At 50.1% G+C, this 22,554-nt stretch overlaps 1 protein-coding gene across 1 annotated transcript in view; it reads right to left on the bottom strand.

Annotated features, from left to right (window-relative positions):
* The window catches only part of LOC119360757 (wall-associated receptor kinase 4-like), a 34,543-nt gene extending 13,255 nt beyond the window's left edge, over positions 1–21,288 (bottom strand). Inside the window, exon 1 of the mRNA XM_037626265.1 lies at positions 20,382–21,288. Within this exon, the coding sequence (XP_037482162.1) occupies positions 20,382–21,288 (907 nt within the window). The remainder of the gene's footprint in view (positions 1–20,381) is intronic.
* Positions 21,289–22,554: the final 1,266 nt, after the last annotated feature.

The raw sequence follows: 22,554 nt of genomic DNA, 5'->3' as shown, positions 1-22,554 counted from the left end.
GATAACCCGGAGTCTTCAAGCCCGCCAAAGGAATGAACCTCCAGGCATTTTATAACTTCGCAAAACAATGCTCCACTTATTCAGACTCGGGGAGTCTTGTAATAGGATAGAAAAAACCTCTCAATGTTTGTCATGCCTTCACGCATGTTTATGGCGCTTAATACTTTCGTAAGCTGCCATTGTTATATATTTCCAGCTCATGTTGATTGTTTGTCTCCTTGATGTTAAATTTGCTTGCCTCATCCTGCAATCCCTTTGGTAATCCCACCTGTTTATGTGATCTTCACCATGTGGATGGATTCAACTCCTGAAAGTCAGAACATATAATGCTCACCTAGCACTTAACAACCTGGGATAGTTAATATTAAGCCGGAAGAATCAAAATCCATTCATAGTGCTTTCAAAAAGGTCTCAAAATAGTCAAGTAATTATGCTTATGATATATAATAAACAATGTTCAAAAAAGGCCTCTGATTCGAATACGATCAATAAACCGCTCCAAAGGGGTTAAGCTAAGATTCGGATATGATCATATAGCCCCTAGTGGCTTTGGCGATGCCGATCAAGTGGGTATCGACAGCTATGTTCTCTTTGGTTTGAATACGACCCATGTTTGAACAGGAAGCCCCCAAGTGACCATAAGAGTTGTTTAATGACACTGATTCGAATACGATCCACGTCAGACCCAAAGGAGTTAAGCCGTGATTCAAATATGATCAAGAAGCCCCCAAGTGGGTTTGGCAGTATGCCAATCAAGCGGGTATCGACAGCTATGTTCTCTTTGGTTCGAATATGACCTATGTTTCAACAGGAAGCCCCCAAGTGATCATGGCTAGATTCAGATAGATCATAAGCCGGACCAAAGGGAAAGCCGGATTCAGATATGATCCGCTCCCTGTTGGTAGTGTCCACCACCTGATAAAGAAGACATAAAAACATTCTTTATGGGAAAAAAGGACAGAGGTCCTGCTTTATTGCTTTATATAATATGTACATCGTCAAAAGTATATACATCTTAAGAGCCGGTGGCTCAAGTATAGTAAGGCCGGAGATGAGCAATATTCCACGGCCGGCGGGTCTCCTCGTCCGACTTACGTGAGTCTTTGTGCTCTCGAACATCGATGAGGTAATATGACCCGTTGTGCAGATTCTTGCTGACCACAAAGGGCCCTTCCCAAGGCGGGGATAGCTTGTGCATGTCAGACTGATCCTGGATGAGCCGGAGCACCAAGCTGCCTTCCTGAAAGGTTCTGCTCCTAACCAGGCGGCTGTGATAGCGGCGCAGGTCTTGTTGATAAATCGCCGAGCGGGCTATTGCCAAGTCTCGCTCCTCATCTAATAAGTCAAGTGCATTTTGACGAGCTTCTTCATTGTCAGCCTCAACGTAAGCCGCCACGCGGGGTGAATCGTGCCGGATGTCACTTGGCAGGACCGCCTCTGCACCATACACCATAAAGAAAGGCGTGTAGCCTGTAGATCTGTTAGGCGTAGTGTTGATGCTCCATAACACAGAAGGTAACTCCTCCACCCAACAACCCAGAGTCCGCTGTAAGGGGACTAAGAGCTGGGGCTTGATACCTTTCAGGATCTCTTGATTAGCTCTTTCTGCTTGACCATTGGATTAAGGATGAGCAACAGCCGAAACATCAAGCCGGATATGTTCTCTTTGACAGAACTCTTCCATGGCACCCTTGGAGAGATTAGTGCCATTATCAGTTATGATGCTATGTGGGAAACCAAAACGAAAGATCACCTTTTTCATGAATTGAACTGTCGTGGCTGCATCACACTTACTGTCCGGCTCTGCCTCAACCCACTTTGTAAACTTATCCACTGCCACCAGGAGATGTGTCTTTTTATCCTTAGACCTCTTGAAAGGCCCAACCATGTCAAGCCCCTAGAGTGCAAACGGCCAAGTGATTGGGATCATCCTCAATTCTTGAGCCGGCACATGAGCTCGTCGTGAGAACTTTTGACAACCGTCACATTTGCTGACCAGATCTTCCGCGTCAGCATGAGCCGTCAGCCAGTAGAAACCATGACGGAAAGCTTTTGCTACCAGAGATTTTGACCCGGCATGATGGCCACAATCCCCTTCATGGATCTAACGAAGTATTTCTTGGCCTTCTGTAGGGGACACACAACGTTGAAACTCCCCAGTGACACTTAGGTGATGTAACTCGCCGTTAACAATCGTCATAGATTTGGAGTGCCTGACGATTTGTCTTGCCAAGGTCTCATCCTCAGGCAACTCACCCCGGGTCATATAAGCCAAATAAAGCACTGTCCAGTCCGGGATAACGTGAAGAGCCGCCACCAGCTGTGCCTCCGGGTCTAGCACTGCTAGCTCTTCCTCGGTAGGCACCTTGACAGAAGGGTTATGTAAAATATCGAGAAAGGTGTTAGGCGGCACCGGCTTACGTTGGGATCCCAACCGGTTTAAAGCATCAGCCGCCTCATTCTTCCTTCGATCAATGTGCTCCACTTGATAACCCTTGAAGTGACCAGCCACAGTGAGGGAGTCCTGGACTAGGGGGTGTCCGGATAGCCGGACTATCATTGTTAGCCAGACTCCAAGACTATGAAGATACAAGATTGAAGACTTCGTCCCGTGTCCGGATGGGACTTTCCTTGGCGTGGAAGGCAAGCTTGGTGATACGGATATGTAGATCTCCTACCATTGTAACCGACTCTGTGTAACCCTAGCCCTCTCCAGTGTCTATATAAACCGGAGGGTTTTAGTCCGTAGGACAACAACCATTACAATAATCATACCATAGGCTAGCTTCTAGGGTTTAGCCTCCTTGATCTCGTGGTAGATCCACTCTTGTACTACCCATATCATCAATATCAATCAAGCAGGAGTAGGGTTTTACCTCCATCGAGAGGGCCCGAACCTGGGTAAAAACATCGTGTCCCTTGTCTCCTGTTAGCATCCGCCTAGACGCACAGTTCGGGACCCCCTACCCGAGATCCGCCGGTTTTGACACCGACATTGGTGCTTTCATTGAGAGTTCCTCTGTGTTGTCACCGATAGGCTTGATGGCTTCTTCAATCAACAACAACGCCGTCCAGGGTGAGACTTTCCTCCCCGGACAGATCTTCGTGTTCGGCGGCTTTGCACTGCGGGCCAATTCACTTGGCCATCTAGAGCAGATCGAAAGCTACGCCCCTGGCCATCAGGTCAGATTTGGAAGCCTAAACTTCACGGCCGACATCCGCGGAGACTTGATCTTCGACGGATTCGAGCCACAGCCGAGCGAGCCGCACTGTCACGATGGGCATGATCTAGCTCTGCCGCCGGACAGTGCCTTGGAGGCCGCACACGAGTCCGCTCCGACCTATAGTTCGGAGCCGACCGCGCAGATCGAGGACAGGTGGCTGGACACCGCCTCGGGAGCTGCAACCTCTACGGCGATGGAGCCGAATACCAACCTTGTCCCTTATAAAGCTCATGACTCCGAGGTGCCGGACTCCTTGCTGGACTCCGAACCTCCTGCGCCCCTACCAATTGAATCCGATTGGGCGCCCATCATGGAGTTCACCGCTGCGGACATCTTTCAGCACTCACCCTTTGGCGACATCCTGAACTCACTAAAGCATCTCTCGTTATCAGGAGAACCCTGGCCGGACTGCGGTCAGGATGGTTGGGATGCGGACGACGAAGAGATTCAAAGCCCACCCACCACCCACTTTGTAGCCACTGTCGACGATCTAACCGACATGCTAGACTACGACTCCGAAGACATCGACGGTATGGACGACGATGCCGGAGATGATCAAGAACCAGCGCCTACAGGGCACTGGAAGACCACCTCTTCATACGACATATACATGGTGGACACCCCAAAGGATGGGGACGGCGAAGAAGCAGCGGAGGCAGATTCCTTTAAGAAACAGCCCAACCGCTGACTTCAGCGGCGCCGCTCTAAATCCCGCCACAGCAAGAATGGAGATTCCGGCACCAGAGATAATAACACCCCAGAGAGTGCCGAAGACAACCCCCTCCAGCACGATTCAGCACAGGAGGACGGAGTAGCCAGCCCTCAGGAGAGAGCGGCAGACGAGGAGGACGAAAATTACATGCCTCCCTCCGGAGACGAGGCAAGCCTCAATGACGACGAATTCGTCGTGCCTGAGGATCCCGTCGAACAAGAGCGTTTTAAACGCAGGCTAATGGCCACGGCGAACAGCCTAAAGAAAAAGCAGCAACAACTTCAAGCTGATCAAGACCTGCTGGCCGACAGATGGATCGAGGATAAGGCAAGACAATCCATATCCATCTACGGATCACGTGGGCGCCCCACAACCCACGACGACTACCGTCGCGCTGGATACAGCAACTCCGGCCGGGCCGAACACAGCAGACAACACTCTCTTGAGCTACATCGTGATATTGCTCAATATAGAGGCGCCGCACACCCACTATGCTTCACAGACGAAGTAATGGATCATCAAATCCCTGAAGGGTTTAAACCCATAAACATCGAATCCTACGATGGCACAACAGACCCCGCGGTTTGGATCGAAGATTATCTCCTTCATATCCATATGGCCCGCGGTGACGATCTCCACGCCATCAAGTATCTCCCACTCAAGCTTAAAGGACCAGCTCGGCATTGGCTTATCAGCTTGCCAGCAGAGTCAATTGGGTGTTGGGCGGACCTGGAAGCCGCATTCCTTGACAACTTCCAGGGCATATATGTGCGACCACCAGACGCCGATGACCTAAGCCACATAATTCAGCAGCCAGACGAATCGGCCAGACAATTTTGGACACGGTTCCTAACAAAGAAAAATCAAATCGTCGACTGTCCGGATGTAGAGGCCCTCGCAGCCTTCAAACATAACATCCGCGATGAGTGGCTGGCCCAGCACCTAGGACAGGAAAAGCCGAAATCCATGGCAGCCCTCACATCACTCATGACCCGCTTCTACGCGGGAGAGGACAGCTAGCTAGCTTGCAGTAACAACCTCAGCAAAAATTCTGGCAGTCCGGACAGCAAGGACCGCAATGGCAGGTCGCGTCGCAGCAAAAACAAATGCCGCATTAACGGCGATAACGTTGAAGATACGGCAGTCAACGCCGGATTCAGAGGCTCTAAACCCGGTCAGCGGGAGAAGCCATTCAAAAGAACCACTCCGGGTCCGTCCAATTTGGACCGAATACTCGACCGCTCTTGCCAGATACATGGCACCAACGAAAAGCCAGCTAATCACACCAACAGAGATTGTTGGGTATTCAAGCAGGCAGGCAAGCTAATTGCCGAAAACAATGACAAGGGGCTGCATAGCGACGACGAGGAAGAGACCCGGCCGCCGAACAGTAGAGGACAGAAGGGTTTCCCCCCGCAAGTGCAGACGGTAAACATGATATACGCAACCCACATACCCAAGAGGGAGCGGAAGCGTGCACTTCTGGACGTATATGCGATGGAGCCAGTCGCCCCGAAGTTCAATCCATGGTCCTCTTGCCCGATCACTTTCGATCGAAGGGACCACCCCACCAGTATCCTCCATGTCGGATTCGCCGCATTGGTCTTAGACCCAATCATCGATGGATTTCACCTCACTAGAGTCCTGATGGACGGCGGCAGCAGCCTGAACCTGCTTTATCAGGATACAGTGCGCAAGATGGGCATAGACCCCTCAAGGATTAAACCTACAAAGACGGCCTTCAAAGGCGTCATACCAGGTGTCGAGGCTAATTGTACAGGCTCGGTCACACTGGAAGTGGTCTTCGGATCCCCGGATAATTTCCGAAGTGAGGAGTTAATCTTCGACATAGTCCCGTTCCGCAGTGGCTATCACGCTCTGCTCGGACGAACCGCGTTTGCAAAATTCAACGCAGTGCCGCATTACGCATACCTCAAGCTCAAGATGTCAGGCCCTCGTGGAGTCATCACGGTCAATGGAAACACTGAACGTTCCCTTCGAACGGAGGAACACACAGCGGCTCTCGCGGTAGAAGTACAGAGCAGCCTCTTAAGGCAATTTTCGAGTCCGGCCGTTAAAAGACCGGACATGATTAAACGCGCCCGGAGTAACATACATCAAGACCACCTGGCACGTTCCGAGCACGCATAGCAATGCGGCCCCAACCCCAGCCCTTGCATGATTGCAACACAAGCTCTCCGCGTACATCATTACGCTCTGGAAATACCTTGGGCATAGGGGGAGGGGCACGACCACGACAGGCCCAGAGTGCGGCTCAACCACACCAGGGGCTCCCAAGTGTGTCGCTTTTTTTTCTTTTCCTTTTTTATCCACAGGACTCCATTTACCAAAGGCCCTGTCCGGCAGTAGATCTGCTGAACTCACGATGCAACAGCCAGGGAGGAACAATGGCTACAACGAACACTCAGGTGGTCTCCATTACGAGCATTAAATCTGTTTATTACACCATTCCGCAGCCTACCCCTGGAGGGGGACATGTCTAATAGTCCAAACCCTTGCTTACGCATTATTTGTATCGTTCTGCACTCATAGCAGAATTCCTTGAATAAACAATGCATCATTTTTTGCTTATAATTGCATTCCTTTTCTTTATATATATATGTTCATTTATGACATCTTGCATCTGTACAATTTGGTACGGCCGAATACACCAGGGGCTTATGTTCCCCGCATTATGGTGTGATAAGTCCGAACACTTTCAAAAGTGCGGCACCCCAAACTTATAGCATTATATGCATCAGCTCCGAATCATGTCTTGGGTCAATAGTTGGGTTTGCCCGGCTCCCATGTTTTGGTACCTTACGTTCCGTTCCGTCGGCTAAGGTAGCACTGGGAGAACCACTGCGATTGCGCCCCGGTTGAGCTGGGCGAGCGCCTCAGTGGAGAAAGATAAACTGACCGTCATGATAAGGCGAGAGCTGGTCGCTGTTCGAGAGGTCTTTTTGAGTCCTTAAAGAGTTATGCTGCTTAGAGCGAGGAACCGGCTGTGTCCGGCCAAGGCGTGGATAGCGCCCCGAATTCAGTCTTCTGAACACTAGGGGCTTCGCCGAAATTTAAAATTATAGAATTCTATGGCTAAGTGAGAGTGCTCAAGCATTATAAGTCCGGTTGCCTTGTTCGTTGCGTTGAGCGCCTCCCTAGATGGACCCAAAAATGGGAACAAGAGCGCTCAAGTTTATCCCGAACACCCCAGAACTCGTGGCATGGGGGCTGAAGCCGACGACTTGCCATCTCTCAGATTTGATAAACGGCCGCACAGAAGGTAATATTTTAAATCAGATAAGCGTTGCTTAGCGCATATGAACAAAGTTTTCAGCGCACAGGATAACACATTGCGAGTCTACTAAAAAATTACATCTCTGGGGCACTCATTCGCAATCTTGCGGGCACCCTTCAGGATAGTCTTACAGTACATTTCGGGCGTACGATACTCCTTGCCCGCCGGCGGCGCGTCCGTCAGAAGCCTCTCAGCATCCAGCCTGCCCCAGTGCACCTTTGCATGGGCAAGGGCCCGACGGGCACCTTCAATGCAGGCAGAGCGCTTGATGACCTCCACCCAAGGGCACGCATCCACCAGCCGCCGCACGAGGCCGAAGTAGCTCTCAGACATGGCCTCCCCAGGACACAGCCGGACTATGAGGCCCTTCATGGCCTGCTCGGCTACCTTGTGGAGCTCGACCAGCTGCTTCAGCTGGTCGCTAGGGGGCACCGGATGTCCGGCCTCAGCATACTGAGACTAGAAGACCTTCTCCATCGAACTCCCCTCCTCGGCTCGGTAGAACGCGGCGGCATCGGATACGCTGCAAGGCAGATCTGCAAACGCTCCTGGAGAGCTCCGAATCCGAGTAAGTAACAGGTAATTTACATTCACATGCTTCCTTTGCATGAAAAATGCCTTACCCGCCGCTATTTTCTTCACCGCCTCAATCTCCTGGAGGGCCTTATGGGCCTCAGCCTTAGCGGCTTTGGAACTTTCAAGAGCCGAGGCAAGCTCGGACTCTCGAGTCTTTGAGTCGCGCTCCAAACTCTCATGCTTTTCCATGAGAGCCTGGAGCTCTTGCCGCACCTCCGCCACCCGCGCCTCCTGCTTCTCTCGCTCCGCTCGTTCCGCGGCCGCATTGCGTTCGGCCGCGGACACGGCCTCCTTCAGCGTCGCCACCTCGTTCGTGGCCCCTGCAGTACCCACGTTATCCTTGTTATTTCTATCGCAACAAAAATCCTTTTCTGTAAGGTACAAATTTAATACGGTGTTCCTCACCTTCTTTGTCGTCGAGCTACTTCTTGGCAAGACCGAGCTCGTTCTCGGTCCGCTCGAGGTCCTGCTTCAAAGCACCGACCTCCGCAGTTAATGCGGCAGAGGTCAGCAGCGTAGCCTGCAAACCCATATTGACATAATTTTTAGTACTCCTTCGTATATCTTTTTTAGATCCTCAGTCCGGCTTTTCTTTCCGAACACCGAACCGAGCATCAGGGGCTACTGTCTATGCGGTATTACATTGCATATTTTAAAACTTCTTACCTCAAAGCCTGTTAGAAGGCTGCTGCAGGCTTCGGTCAGCCCGCTCTTGGCGAGCTGAACCTTCTGAATCACCGCACTCATAATAGTGCAGTGTTCTTTCTCGGTGGAAGCGCCGTTGAGCGCCTCCAACAAGTTGTCCGGCGCCTCCGGTTGGACGGAGGCTGCCGGTGTCGCGGTCTTGCCCTTCTTACAAAGGGGCTGCCTGCCGGACTCCGGAACCACTGCGGGTTCTGGCACGGAGTCCGGCACGAAGTCCGGGAGGTTGCCTTGTGGCACCTCCGGAGCCTCCCCCTCCTGGCGGGTCCCCTCCTGGGATCCCACCTCGGCGTCCTCAGCATCGCGAGGGGTGGAGGCGGTCGGAATGGAATCTACATCCGACGGAGCCAAGGACCCGCTGGATGAAGCGGGAAGATCCTCCTCGGCCGGGCTACAGGTAGTATGCGGCATTAGAAGGACACTACGCGGCACAAAAGAGAAATTACAAATCACTCAGGAATCCGGACACTTACAATCTTGCCAGGGGCTTGGCCCTTGAGGGCCATTCCTCGTCGCCATCGTTGGCATTGGCGGAGCTGTCCAGAGGAAGGGTCCTTCCCCTCTTGGACCCTTCGGCCTCCCCCGTTGGGGAAGCCTTCCTCTTCCTCTATCCCCCCTCCTGGAGAGAGTCTTCTTTCTCCTCCTCACCTTCGGGGGAGGAGTCCGCCTCGGAGTCATCGGACGATGAGTCCGATACCACCTGGCGCCGGGAACTCCTTCGGGTTCCCGTGGCCTTCTTCTTGGCCTTCTTCTCCGGCACCACATAAAGTGCCGGGACTAGCAGCCCCGTTAAACGGGCATCCGCTGGTTCTTCGGGGAGGGGAGCCAGACAGTTAACCTGTCCGGACGTCCTCTGCCAGTCCTGTTAAAGGCATTGGGAATTTTAGATCCCACATAGAGTCAAACTATGAAAGGAATACGTGTCCCATAAAGGATAACTTACCACACCGGCCGGGAGTTTCGTGCTGAATCCGCGATCTTCAGTCGCGGATGCGGGGGCTTCTCCCCCCTTGAACAGCACCCTCCAGGCAGCTTCGTACGTTGTGTCGAAGAGCCCGCTAAGGGTCCGGTGCTGTGCCGGATCGAACTCCCACAAATTGAAGGCCCGTTGTTGGCAGGGAGAATCCGGCGGACGAGCATGACCTGGATCACGTTGACAAGCTTGAGCTTCTTGTTCACCAAGGTCTGGAGACAGGACTGGAGTCCGGTCAGCTCCTCCGAACTACCCCATAGCAAGCCCTTCTCTTTCCAGGAGGTGAGCTGCATGGGGGAACCAGATCTGAACTCGGGGGCCGCAGCCCATTTAGGGTCACACGGCTGGGTGATGTAGAACCACCCAGATTGCCACCCTTTGATGGTTTCCACAAAGGCGCCCTCGAGCCAGAGGACGTTGGGCATCTTGCCTACCATGGCGCCTCCACACTCCGCTTGGACGCCCTTCACTACCTTCGGCTTGACATTGAAGGTTTTCAGCCACAAGCCGAAGTGGGGCTGGATGCAGAGGAAGGCCTCACACACGACGATAAACGCCGAGATGTTGAGGATGAAGTTTGGCGCCAGATCGTGGAAATCCAGGCCGTAGTAGTACATGAGCCCCCGGACAAAGGGATGAAGTGGGAAGCCCAGTCCGCGGAGGAAGTGGGGAAGGAATACGACCCTCTCATGGGGCCCGAGGGTGGGGATGAGCTGCCCTTTGTTGGGCAGCCGGTGCGCGATGTCGCTGGACAGGTATCCGGCGCCGCGCAACTTCTCGACATGCTCCTCCGTAACAGAGGAGATCATCCACTTGCCTCCCGCTCCGGACATGGCTGGAGAAGGTTGAGACGAGGTGTGCGGGCTTGGGCTCTGGAGCTCGAGTGCGCGGAGATGGATAAGCAAAGGAGGAAGAAGGCGTAGGTAAAAGAGGTGGATCTTTATCCCCTTATATATGGGCGGACGGAAACTATGCGTACCCACCAGCCTGGTAAAACTCGCTTATCTCCCAAGTGCCACCATCAATGGCGCGGTTGGGTTACCCACGTCTGTATTGATGAGAATCCCGGAATAAGCGGAACACGATCTCTGCTTCGACAAGGCGTGCCAAGGAAACTGCTTCGCTAAACGCGCTGAGGTGGTATAATAAAAAACGATTCAAGTAAAGGCTTGGTGGTGGCGTGACATCATGCCACAAAATACGTCAGCAGATTGAACTTGTGCACATATTATTCTCTCTACGGTGGAATGTGGAATTTATTTTGCAGAGCCGGACACTATCCTGGTGTTCACAATCTTCTATGAATTATTCGGAGGAGGAACCCGCCTTGCAATGCCGAACAATATGCGCGCCGGACTCATCGTCATTGAATCCTGGTTCAGGGGCTACTGAGGGAGTCCTGGACTAGGGGGTGTCCGGATAGCCGGACTATCATCGTCAGCCGGACTCCAAGACTATGAAGATACAAGATTGAAGACTTCGTCCCGTGTCCGGAGGGACTTTCCTTGGCGTGGAAGGCAAGCTTGGCGATACGGATATGTAGATCTTCTACCATTGTAACCGACTCTGTGTAACCCTAGCCCTCTCCAATGTCTATATAAACTGGAGGGTTTTAGTCCGTAGGACAACAACCATTACAACAATCATACCATAGGCTAGCTTCTAGGGTTTAGCCTCCTTGATCTCGTGGTAGATCCACTCTTGTACTACCCATATCATCAATATCAATCAAGCAGGAGTAGGGTTTTACCTCCATCGAGAGGGCCCGAACCTGGGTAAAAACATCGTGTCCCTTGTCTCCTGTTACCATCCTCCTAGACGCACAGTTCGGGACCCCCTACCCGAGATCCGCCGGTTTTGACACCGACACACAGCATCTACTTCACGACGATAAGCCGCCATGAGGGGATCCTTGGAATCCCACTTGCCTGACACCTGTTGAGCCACGAGATCTGAGTTGCCCAAGCATCTTACCCAACTTAAGTTCATCTCCTTGGCCATCCGGAGACCATGAAGTAAGGCCTCGTACTCAGCTGCATTGTTAGTACATGGAAACATAAGCCGGAGTACATAACAAAATTTGTCACCTCGAGGGGAAGTTAACACCACTCCAGCCCCGAGCCTTCTAGCTGCCTGGACCCGTCAAAGTGAATCGTCCAATATGTGTTATCTGGCTTCTCCTCAGGTGCCTGTAATTCTGTCCAATCATTGATAAAGTCCACCAAGGCCTGAGACTTAACGGCAGTACGTGACATATACTTCAAATCATGAGGCCCAAGCTCGATGGCCCACTTGGCGACTCGTCCTGTGGCCTCCCTATTCTGGATGATATCTCCCAAAGGGGCAGAACTTACCATAGTTATAGGATGACTTTGAAAGTATTGCTTCAATTTCCGGTTGGCCATAAACACTCCGTAAACGAGTTTCTGCCAATGTGGATACCTTTGTTTAGAGTCAATGAGCACCTCACTGATGTAATAAACCGGCTGTTGAACCGGATGCTCCTTGCCAGTTTCCTTACGCTCCACCACGATGGCAACGCTGACGGCTCGTGAATTGGCAGCCATGTATAGCAGCAACGGCTCTTTATCAATGGGAGACGCAAGAACCGGCGGTTCAGACAATTGTCTCTTCAAGTCTTCAAAAGCAGCACCAGCGGCCTCACTCCAGACAAAAGTGTCAGTTTTCTTCATCATCTAATACAATGGAAGGGCCTTCTCACCTAACCGGCTTAAAGCGGCAACACGACCCGCCAGTCGCTGAACATCATTGATGCACGCCGACTTAGCCAAAGAGGTAATCGCCTTAATCTTCTCCGGGTTAGCTTCAATGCCTCTGTTTGACACCAGAAAACCTAAGAGCTTGCCCGCAGGTACACCAAACACACACTTGGCCGGGTTAAGCATCATCTTGTAAACCCGGAGATTATCAAAGGTCTCTTTCAAGTCAGATATCAAGGTTTCCTTTTCTCTGGACTTCACCACAATGTCATCTACGTAAGCATGAACATTACGCCCAATTTGATCCTGCAAACAGCTCTGCACACACCGCTGATAAGTCGCCTGGGCACTTTTGAGTCCAAATGGCATAGATACATAACAGAAGGCTCCAAACGGAGTGATGAAAGCCGTCTTCTCCTAGTCCTTAACTGCCATTTTGATCTGATGATAACCAGAGTAAGCATCCAAAAAACTCAAACGTTCACAACCCGCCGTAGCATCAGTGATTTGATCAATACGGGGGAGAGCAAAGGGATCAGCCGGACAAGCCTTGTTTAAGTCCGTGTAATCCACACACATCCGCCAAGTGTCGTTTTTCTTAAGCACTAACACCGGGTTAGCCAACCACTCCGGGTGAAAAACTTCAACAATAAACCCGGCCTCTAAGAGCCGGGCGATCTCTTCCCAAATAGCTTTCCGTCTCCCTTTGTTGAACCGTTGGAGAAACTGCCTGACCGGCTTATACTTTGGATCAATATTGAGAGTGTGCTCAGCGAGTTCCCTTGGTACACTCGGCATGTCAGAAGGTTTCCATGCAAAGATGTCCCGGTTCCCACGGATGAACTCGATGAGCGCGCTTTCCTATTTAGGATCCAGATTGGCATTGATACTGAACCGCTTAGAGGCATCTCCTGGGGTAAAGTCAACAAGCTTTGTCTCAGCGGCCGATTTAAACTTCAATGCCGGGTCATGCTTTGTAGTTGGTTTCTTGAGGGAGGTCATATCCGCTGGGTCAACATTGTCTTGATAAAATTTGAGCTCCTCCTCAGCACATGCAGACTCAGCGTAAGCCGCGTCACCTTCTTCACATTCCAAAGCCACCTTTTGACTCCCATGCACAGTGATGGTGCCCTTGTAACCCAGCATCTTGAGCTGTAATTAAACGTAACATGGCAGTGCAATGAATTTAGCATAAGCCGGTCCCCCAAACAGAGCGTGATATGGACTCCTGATTTTAACCACTTCAAACGTCAATTTCTCAGCCCTGGAGTCGTACTCATCTCCAAAGGCCACCTCCAATTCAATCTTACCAACTGGGTAAGCCGACTTACCCGGAACCACCCCATGGAAAACAGTGTTGGATGTTCTCAAATTCTTCTCAGTCAACCCCATGCGCTGAAAGGTCTCGTAGTAGAGGATATTGATGCTTCTACCGCCGTCCATGAGTACCTTAGTGAATTTATATCCACCAACCTGGGGTGCTACCACCAAGGCTAATTGACCCGGATTATCGACCCGTGGAGGGTGATCCTCTCTGCTCCATATAATGGGCTGTTCTGACCACCTCAAATAACGAGGAATTGCCGGCTCAACAGAATTGACGGCCCTCTTATGAACCTTCTGGTCACGTTTACATAAGCTAGTGGTAAATACGTGATACTGCCCACCACTCAACTGCTTCGGATGGCTTTGATAACCTGTCTGCTGCTGCTATTGCCCTCCTTGACCAGACTGCTACTGACTATTACCGTCTGGATGCCCCTGAAAGCCGGAATTTGAACCACCGCCCGGGCCGTGAAAACCGCCAGCCCCTGAGCCGTCGCCAGATCCATGACTGCCATCAAAGGTGTTGGAATTCTTAAATGCCTTCATGATCGCGCAATCCTTCCATAGGTGTGTGGCGGGGCGCTCCCGGGTGCCATGTCTCGGGCAGGGCTCATTGAGTAGCTGCTCAAGAGATGGGCCTGACCCGCCGGATCGAGGCGGCTTACCCTTACGTCTCTGATTGTTACCTTGCGTATTGGCATTGGCCACAAACTCCGGGTTACCGTCCGCCTTACGCTTATTGCCGCTTTGATTCCCCGGGTTATGATGTTGACCCTTTCCATTGTCGTTCCTTTTTTCCTTCCCTGTCTTCTCATCGTCAGACGCGGGATCCTTGGTACTATCAGAATTGGCATATTTAACTAAAGCCGCCATCAGCGTACCCATATCCTTGCAGTCACGTTTAAGGCGCCCCAGTTTCTGCCTCAGCGGCTCAAAACTGCAATTCTTCTCCAACATAAGGACTGCAGAGCCAGCATCCATCTTGCCAGATGAATGAATTATCTCCTTAACCCGGCGTACCCAATGGGTAGTGGATTCACCCTCCCCCTGCTTACAATTCGTCAAGTCCACAATCGACATAGATTGCTTACAGGTGTCTTTGAAGTTCTGGATGAAACGGGCCTTTAACTCTTCCCATGAACCAATGGAATTGGGTGGCAAACCTTTTAACCAAGACCAGGCCGTTCCATCTAACATCATGGTGAAATATTTAGCCATTGCTGCGTCACTGACTTCAAACAGCTCCATGGCCATCTCATAACTCTCGATCCATGCTCCGGGCTGTAAGTCGGCCGTGTAATTCAGCACCTTTCGAGGTCCCTTGAAGTCCTTGGGCAGACGTATGTTGCGCAAAGCCGGTACCAGACAAGGAACACCACTGGTTCTAGTGGCTACTCCTGCCTCAACAGAAGTTGTTGGATACTCTGGGATATCCTGATGAGCCGCCTGTTGAGCCGCCAGCTGAGCCGCCCGCTCGTTCTCCTGACGTATTCGGTCTTGCACCGGGTTATAGCCACCGTGTTGGTTACAGCGTTGGGCATTGCTTGACAAAGCTTCGGATTCCATGTGCCTGCTGTAACTCGGGCTCCGGTTCTGACGAGGCGGTGCTAACCAAGGCGGGGGAGTTGAATGAATCATGTCTTTGCTGTAAGAATAAGTCTCTTGCTAAGCCAGGGACGTCTGGAGAAGCTCTCTGACCCTCCGGGTCTCCACCGCTATCGGGTCATCACCATCCATGGGCAGAGCCGCCAAGCGCGCCGAAGCCGCGATTAAGTTCTCCATGGGGTTAGAAAAGTGGCCCTCCGGTACCGGCACATAACGCGGTGGTGCCATGCTCACATGAGGAGGTGGCATCTCTCGAGGCTGAGCCGGTCCTCCTGCTCCGGCTGTCATAAACTGATTGGCATCTGGTGGGTTACTTGGGCCGGCTCCGGGTGTAGCGAAAAGAACCCTAGGGTCGTAATTCGGAGGTAAACGGGATTGGGTTTTCTGGTGTCTCCTCCTCATTACCTCATTGGATGCGTTTAAGCTCATCGTGAGCTGGTAAGCTTCTGACTGCAACCGCTATGCCCGGGTGTCGAGAGCCGCCCGCTCTGTAGCTACTCCAGTATCCTCAGCTGCCAAGGCCTCCTTGGCCTGAGCTATCTCCTCACGCACCCGTGCCACCTCCGCGTCATGCTCATCTTTGTTCGCAGGGATAACCGTGGCGGTTAACAGGGCCGTAAGTTTGTCCATGAGGTCTATCAGCACCTGAGCCGGCGGGCGCACAGGGCCACCTGCCTCGCCTGTCCCTATTCCGGATGTTATTGCTACAACAGCCGTAGAGTTAGAGCCGGGCTGAGTTCCAGCCATGAAGATTCCTGCCCATCTTGGCGGCTCATAGGGGTCCGGAATACTGATGCCATCGGAACAGCCCCCGAGCACGCCGTCTTGCACCTGATACAACGAATCTGTTGAGCCGGCGGACGAATCATTGTCTGAGAGGACGACTGTCTCACCCCTATCTTCAGATCCTTCAGAAAGTTCTTCTCCATGGATGCAACCCATGAAGGCACGCTTCATAACAGGTTGAGTTCGGGTCTTCCTCGCATGCTGAGCCGTCTCGACGAGGTCGGTGCAGTTGTCCGGCTCAGGGCCCGGCTCACCGATCCGGCCGATGAAGACGTGGATTCCGCCGAAGGGGACCCAGTATCCGTACTCAATTGAGCCGACGCCGGGACCCCAGCCTTCGTCGTCGATGTAGATCTTGTCGCGACGACTCTTGGTCATTCGGCCCACTACGTATCCCTTGAGCCCTTCGAAGTTGCCCTTCAAGAACTCAAATCCATCGTGCGCTAGCCCCACGGTGGGCGCCAACTGTCATGGAATTGTCACGTCAGATGTCCTCGTGAAAGGACTTAGTTGTGGAGCCATCGCAACTAGGAATCTTGAAGGGGTTAATCGGGACAAAGTACACGAGAGGTTTTATACTAGTTCGGCCCCTTACGGTGAAGGTAAGGCCTACGTCTAGTTGGGTTGGTATTGATGTTTCGATGACCAGGGAGCGAGATACGCTATGCTCGGCTCTCGATGAGTTGTTTCTTGCCTTAAGCCGTCAGCAGGTCGTCCCCTTATATACACGGGTTGGCGCCCCGTGGCTTACAGAGTCCCGGTCGGCTTATAAACAGTGTCCGGCTCGGTGACTAGTTAAATCTACCTTATGATACAAGTCATGCTATTATGGCAGTTTACTACAACGGGCCTTAAGTCGCCTGTGGGCCTTAAGCCCCTTATTGAATCACCATCTTCATGCTTGGTCTTGGGCTTCTCTCTGGTGAGTCTTCTTTGCGTAACCCGGCCCCTCCTGGGCGGCTTACACAAATAGTTATATCCCCAACAAAATCCTTGTGAGATCTAATTTTCCAAGTGAGCTGAGATGACAAATTATTTACTCTGTGTTGAACTCGGTCGCACCGATCAAGACCTTATGTGACTCCGTCAATTCGGCGTCATTGACGAAAACCAATCGACGTCACCATTTTCAACTCTGAGAAAATGTTTTAACATTTTTACAGCCTATCTTTTTCAGCTCCACTCAATGATTCTTTTCTCTACAAGCATCATGAATTACCTACTACTTTGTAGTGTCTCTCAAGGACCACACCTACTTGACTCATACTCCAGAAGTGCACTTCTTGGAAATTGATGTCAAAGGGGGAGAGAGAGCACATCAAAGCTTATCATATGAGCACATCTAAGCTCTTCCAGATGCTAGTAAAACAAAGAGGAGAGAAGTCACATGTCTTTTAGAGGGGAAAAGACATGTCAACATACTTGATCTTAGTTATTGTTATTGCATATCATTGTTGCTCTAACTGTGGTTAATATTATCCTTTCTTGCTCTGAATTTCTCTTACCCTACTTTCTCCCATTATCCAATATTAGATTCAGGGGGAGAAAATGTCCATATCTAGGGGAAGAAAAATCTTTGGAATTCATTGCATATCTTTAAAATCTTTGGGGACGTGTCAGTATCTAAATAGAGTACCTAGTACTCACCCATTACATGTCATCCCAGTCTTGGTACTATTGTGGTTTCTGAAATTGCTTTATCTAGAGTGTTCTTGTGTCATCTAACCTTGTTTTCTCAAGTCCACTTCTTCTAAAGCCAACTCAAGACCACAAGGTAAGTATATGCATCATACTCATGTGCATGATGTTCTCTTGCTGATGTGCATATTGTTTGCAAGAAAGATTCATGAACATGGAGGTACACTTCCTATACACATCATTTGCTCTGGTGCATATAGCCAAGATAGATGTAACTCATAGCTTGCTTTGTCATGTTTATGCATTCACATGTTCTTATATTCTATCTTTACATGATTGCATACATGTAGGGGGGGCCTATGCATGTTACGTATCTTTTTCCAAAGCTTTACTGAATACCATGTATATCTTTAATCCTAAGCTTTGATGTATGTTATCATCAATTACCAAAAAGGGGAAGATTGAAAGCTGAAGTGCTCCCTGGGTGATTTTGGTAATTAATGTCAACATATCTCTTGTTGGACTAATACTTTTATCTAGTATATTTCAGATGAGTTCAACAATGGCATGTTAAGGACAAGAGGATGTGGAACCCCCATAAAATGCGAAGGGGCAAAGATTGGCAAAAGCTCAACACTCTTCATTTATATTTTAGTGATCCAAGATCACATTGAGTCCATAGGAATACTATTAAAAGGGGATGAGGTGTTGCTTAATGGTCTACTTGCTCAAAGTGCTTAGTGATATTGCTCCAAAGCCCTCAACCACTTTCTCATTTCCAAATATATATATGTCCAAAACTCAAAGTCAAACTCGGCCCCACCGAAATGATCCACCCGGCGCCACCGAGTTCATTTGACATAGCCACTGCCAGAAACCCTAGCAATTCGGTTCCATCGATATGGATCTCGGTCTCACCAAGATGGCCCTGCAAACTCTCTGTTTCCTTTCGTAATATTTCGATCTCACCGAAATGACCGATCGGTACCACCGAGTTTGCTTGACCAACTCTCTGTTTGCTCTTGGTTGAAATCGATCTCACCGAGTTCAAGCAATCGGCTTCACCGAGATGAGGTTTTGCCCTAGCCCTAGCACATCGGTCACACCAAGTTGTTCTAGTCGGTCCCACCGAGATTCCTAACATTCACATTTTAAACTGAATCGGTCTCACCGAGTTCTTCTATTCGGACTGACTAAGTTGGGTGAAATGTGTATAACGGTTGGAGTTGTGTGGAGGCTACATATACCCCTCCACCCCCTTCTCCATTTGTGAGAGAGCCATCAGAATGTACCTACATTTCCATTCCTCATTTTCTGAGAGAGAACCACCTACTCATGTGTTGAGACCAAGATATTTCCTACCACAAGAATCTTGATCTCTAGCCTTCCCCAAGTTGCTTTCCACTCAAATCATCTTTCCACCATAGCAAATCTGTGAGAGAGAGTTGAGTGTTGGGGAGACTATCATTTGAAACACAAGAGCAAGGAGTTCATCATCTTGGAGAGTGGTGTCTCCTAGATTGGTTCGGTGTCGCTTGGGAGCCTCCTACAAGATTGTGGAGTTGAACCAAGAAGTTTGTAAGGGCAAGGAGATCGCCTACTTCATGAAGATCTACTCGAGTGAGGCAAGTCCTTCGTGGGCGATGGCCATGGTGGGATAGACAAGGTTGCTTATTCGTGGACCCTTCGTGGGTGGAGCCCTCCGTGGACTCGCGCAACCGTTACCCTTGATGGGTTGAAGTCTCCATCAACGTGGATGTACGATAGCACCACCTATCGAAAGCACGCCAAAAATGTCCGTGTCTTCATTGTGTTTGCACACTCCAATTCCACCCCTTTACTTTCTTGTAATCAGCATGCTTTACTCTTTCCGTTGCTCATACTCTTGCCATGCTTGCTTGAAATGTACTATGAATGCTTAAACTTGTGTTAAAACTCCACGTCAACTTGAAGAACTTAAAAATTTCCACTTGTTGAGGGTCTAATCACCCCCCCATAGACCCCTATTCTCGATCCTTTCACCGTCTCGTCTTCTTGAGCAAGACAGAAACCCTAGACAAACTTCAAATAACACCTAAAAAGGAAGCAGGAGCCTCCCGCTGGCAAGGGCCGGGATCCACCATGCCTCCATGGCCCTAAGGTCCCAGGATACAAGGCAGATCGGCGCCAGCGTGGCAGGAGACACGGAAACCCTATTCATTGGGTGCTCTTGTGAGGAGGAGAAGCAAAAGGGTACGTACTATGTATCACGGACACGATTGGTGTTGAACCTATGCCCCCGTTGCAACCCACGGGTAATTAGCTAGTAGGTGAAAATTTGGTATTACTCCCACCTAATAATTCGATGTTGTGTCAAATTTACTGTTTTGCAAGAATATTCTTCCATTTTAAAAAATCTTAAAACTAATTTCAAGTTGTATTTTGCTTTGAAAAAGAATCAAATTCGTTCTACAAGGATCGAGAGGGAGTAACAAGTTACTACCATGCAAAAGTAAATTAAGATTGGAACCTCGGTTTGGTGCAAGAATTGTTATTACTTGGACCAGTTGATGGTTTGGTGCAATAGTGTGACTAATCTTACTTGGAAAAGGTAAAAGAAACGGTATGCCAACAAAATTACCATTTTACAAGAATATTCGTCAATTTTGGAAGAATATTCGTCCATATTTTAATCAGAAAACCAATTTCAAGTTGTATTTTGCTTTAACAAACCAAATTCATTCTGCAAAAGATGGATTAATAAGTTATCCTGAAAATTGAATTAAAGACTGGAGACTTGGTTGTATGGTACGTGTGGAATTGTTGTTAGACTTTTTGTTACCTTTGCATCCGTATGGAAGGTAAGGATTTCCTTGGTACCCATTCTTGCATTTGCAGAAGTAGCCTCGTCCAATAGACGAGTCGACGCACACGCTGTCGTTGCCGACGCACGCATAGGACTCCGGCTTCGCGCGTGCTGACTCGCACGTCTCCCCTTGCAGCGTCCCAATAGCCCAGTCCACCACCAGCGGCGCCTGCCCGCCGTAGGCGTCGACGAACGCCGACGAGGAAAGGTAGGCGGATGAGAAGGTGAAGTTGGACGCCTCAACCAGCGCCCCGTAGCTGCAGCGGCGGGTGCTGAAGCTCTTGTCAAACCACACCCGGTAGTTCTCCAGCCCCTTGGGGATCGCCGTCCGGCAGCAGCCGATCCCCTCGCAGGAGCCGTTGGTCAGCAGCGAGAGGTTGCCGTCCTTGCACGTGGCTCCGCACACGGCCGTGTACGATGTGCTGTTGTTCGTGTCGCCAATGTAGGCGAGCGTCTTGCACCCGAGCACGGTGAACTTGTTGGCGGTGTCGGAGAGCCGGAAGATGGAGCCCTCCAGGTCCATGTTCGACGGCGGGCTGTTGACCTCCATTTCCCCGGCGGTGGCGTTGTAGCAGTAGGAGGAGATGTTGTTCAGCCACCGGACCTGGCCGTGCTCCAGCGAGATCTCCAGCACCTCCTGGTTGATGTAATATAGCCTCTTGCCACGGCCCCCTCTGTCTAGGCAGCGTAGCTTGAAGCCTTGCCGGCGGTCAGAAAGTTGGCAGCCATCCTCGAGGTCGATGCCAAACGGGTAAGGGATCTCCAGTCCACCGCACTCCCTCGTGCAGTTGCCTGGTGGCACCAAAGCTCCAGCATCACTGAGGCAGAACGCCGTCAGTGCTACGATGAACCCTACAGCGGGTGCTAATTTGTTGAAAGCCATGCTGAATGGTAAGGCCACAATTTGCAGCAGCTTTCGTGATTATATAGATAGATTCACATATTGAAGGTAGGGTAGGTGGGAATTGGACTGGTTCGTCTTGTTATCCTTCCATGCTGTTTCGTGTTTCCTATCAAGAAAAGGCAGAAGGAGAATAGTCCATGCAGCTGTTCTATGGAAAACGCGGTGTGACATACAGTATTTGATGAGAAACATGCACCAAGTGTACATCCTAAACAGTGCAGTGTGTTGGTGCTGTGGTAAGTTTATTTATTCCATCTATAATGGAGCCGTGTTATCTTTGTTACTGGGCTACATCGCGAAAGAATTTTTTTTTTTTTAAAAAGGGGGAGATCCCCGGCCTCTGCATCAGAACGATGTATACAGCCATATTTATTAAAAAACAAATAAGTTCAACATAGGTTTTGAAGTCTCAAAATGAACGAACCAAAAAAGCTCACAAAAAGCAGAAGGGTAAAAGTAAAGCCACAACCGGCTGGCAAAAGAAAGATAGAAAAACTAATTGCCTATCTTATTACATGACCGCCATCCAAACCGGTTGAAAATAACCCGAGCTATCATCTCCCATCCGATAGATCCAGTAACCAAACGCTCCCTGGCCTCCGTCGGAGTGAGTAGCGACCACATATGGATCAACGTTGTGGCTCGGAAGATAACATGCAAAAAATGAGTATTTGTTGTTCTATTAAAAACCAAATTATTTCTGCAGTTCCAGACTACCCAAAGTAAAGCACATACTCCTACACGAATGTGTCTCGCTGTTTCAGAATCTATCCCGTCAAGCCACGTCCCAAATAACGTGTTGATATTATTTGGAGCAGTAATATTAAAAGCTATATGAACAGTCCGCCATAATTTTGTTGCCATCGGACAGTCCAGAAAGAGGTGTTTGATGGATTCATCCCGGTCACAAAAACTACATCTTGTAGAACCAATCCAGTTGTGTTTTGTCAAGTTGTCCTTAGTTAAAATGACTTGCTTATATACAAACCACATAAAAACTTTAACTCTCAACGGTACTTTGACATTCCAAACATGTTTCGAACTAGGAATAGAGCTAGAGTTGATAACATCCAGATACATGGATTTAACCGTAAACTTTCCATTCCTAGTTAGCTTCCAGCACAACTGGTCTGGTCGTTGAGAGAGCTGCACATCCATCAGTCGTCTCACAAGATGGAGCCAAGCTTCCCAACGGGTTCCGGCAAGTGTTCTCCTGAATTGGATATTAAGAGTAGTGGACTGAAG

This window comes from Triticum dicoccoides, chromosome 2B (genome assembly GCF_002162155.2).
Source record: "Triticum dicoccoides isolate Atlit2015 ecotype Zavitan chromosome 2B, WEW_v2.0, whole genome shotgun sequence".
In the NCBI taxonomy this organism is placed as follows: domain Eukaryota; kingdom Viridiplantae; phylum Streptophyta; class Magnoliopsida; order Poales; family Poaceae; genus Triticum; species Triticum dicoccoides.
The sequence above is the reverse complement of the archived record's forward strand: the minus strand, read 5'-3'. Positions and strand labels throughout refer to the sequence as shown.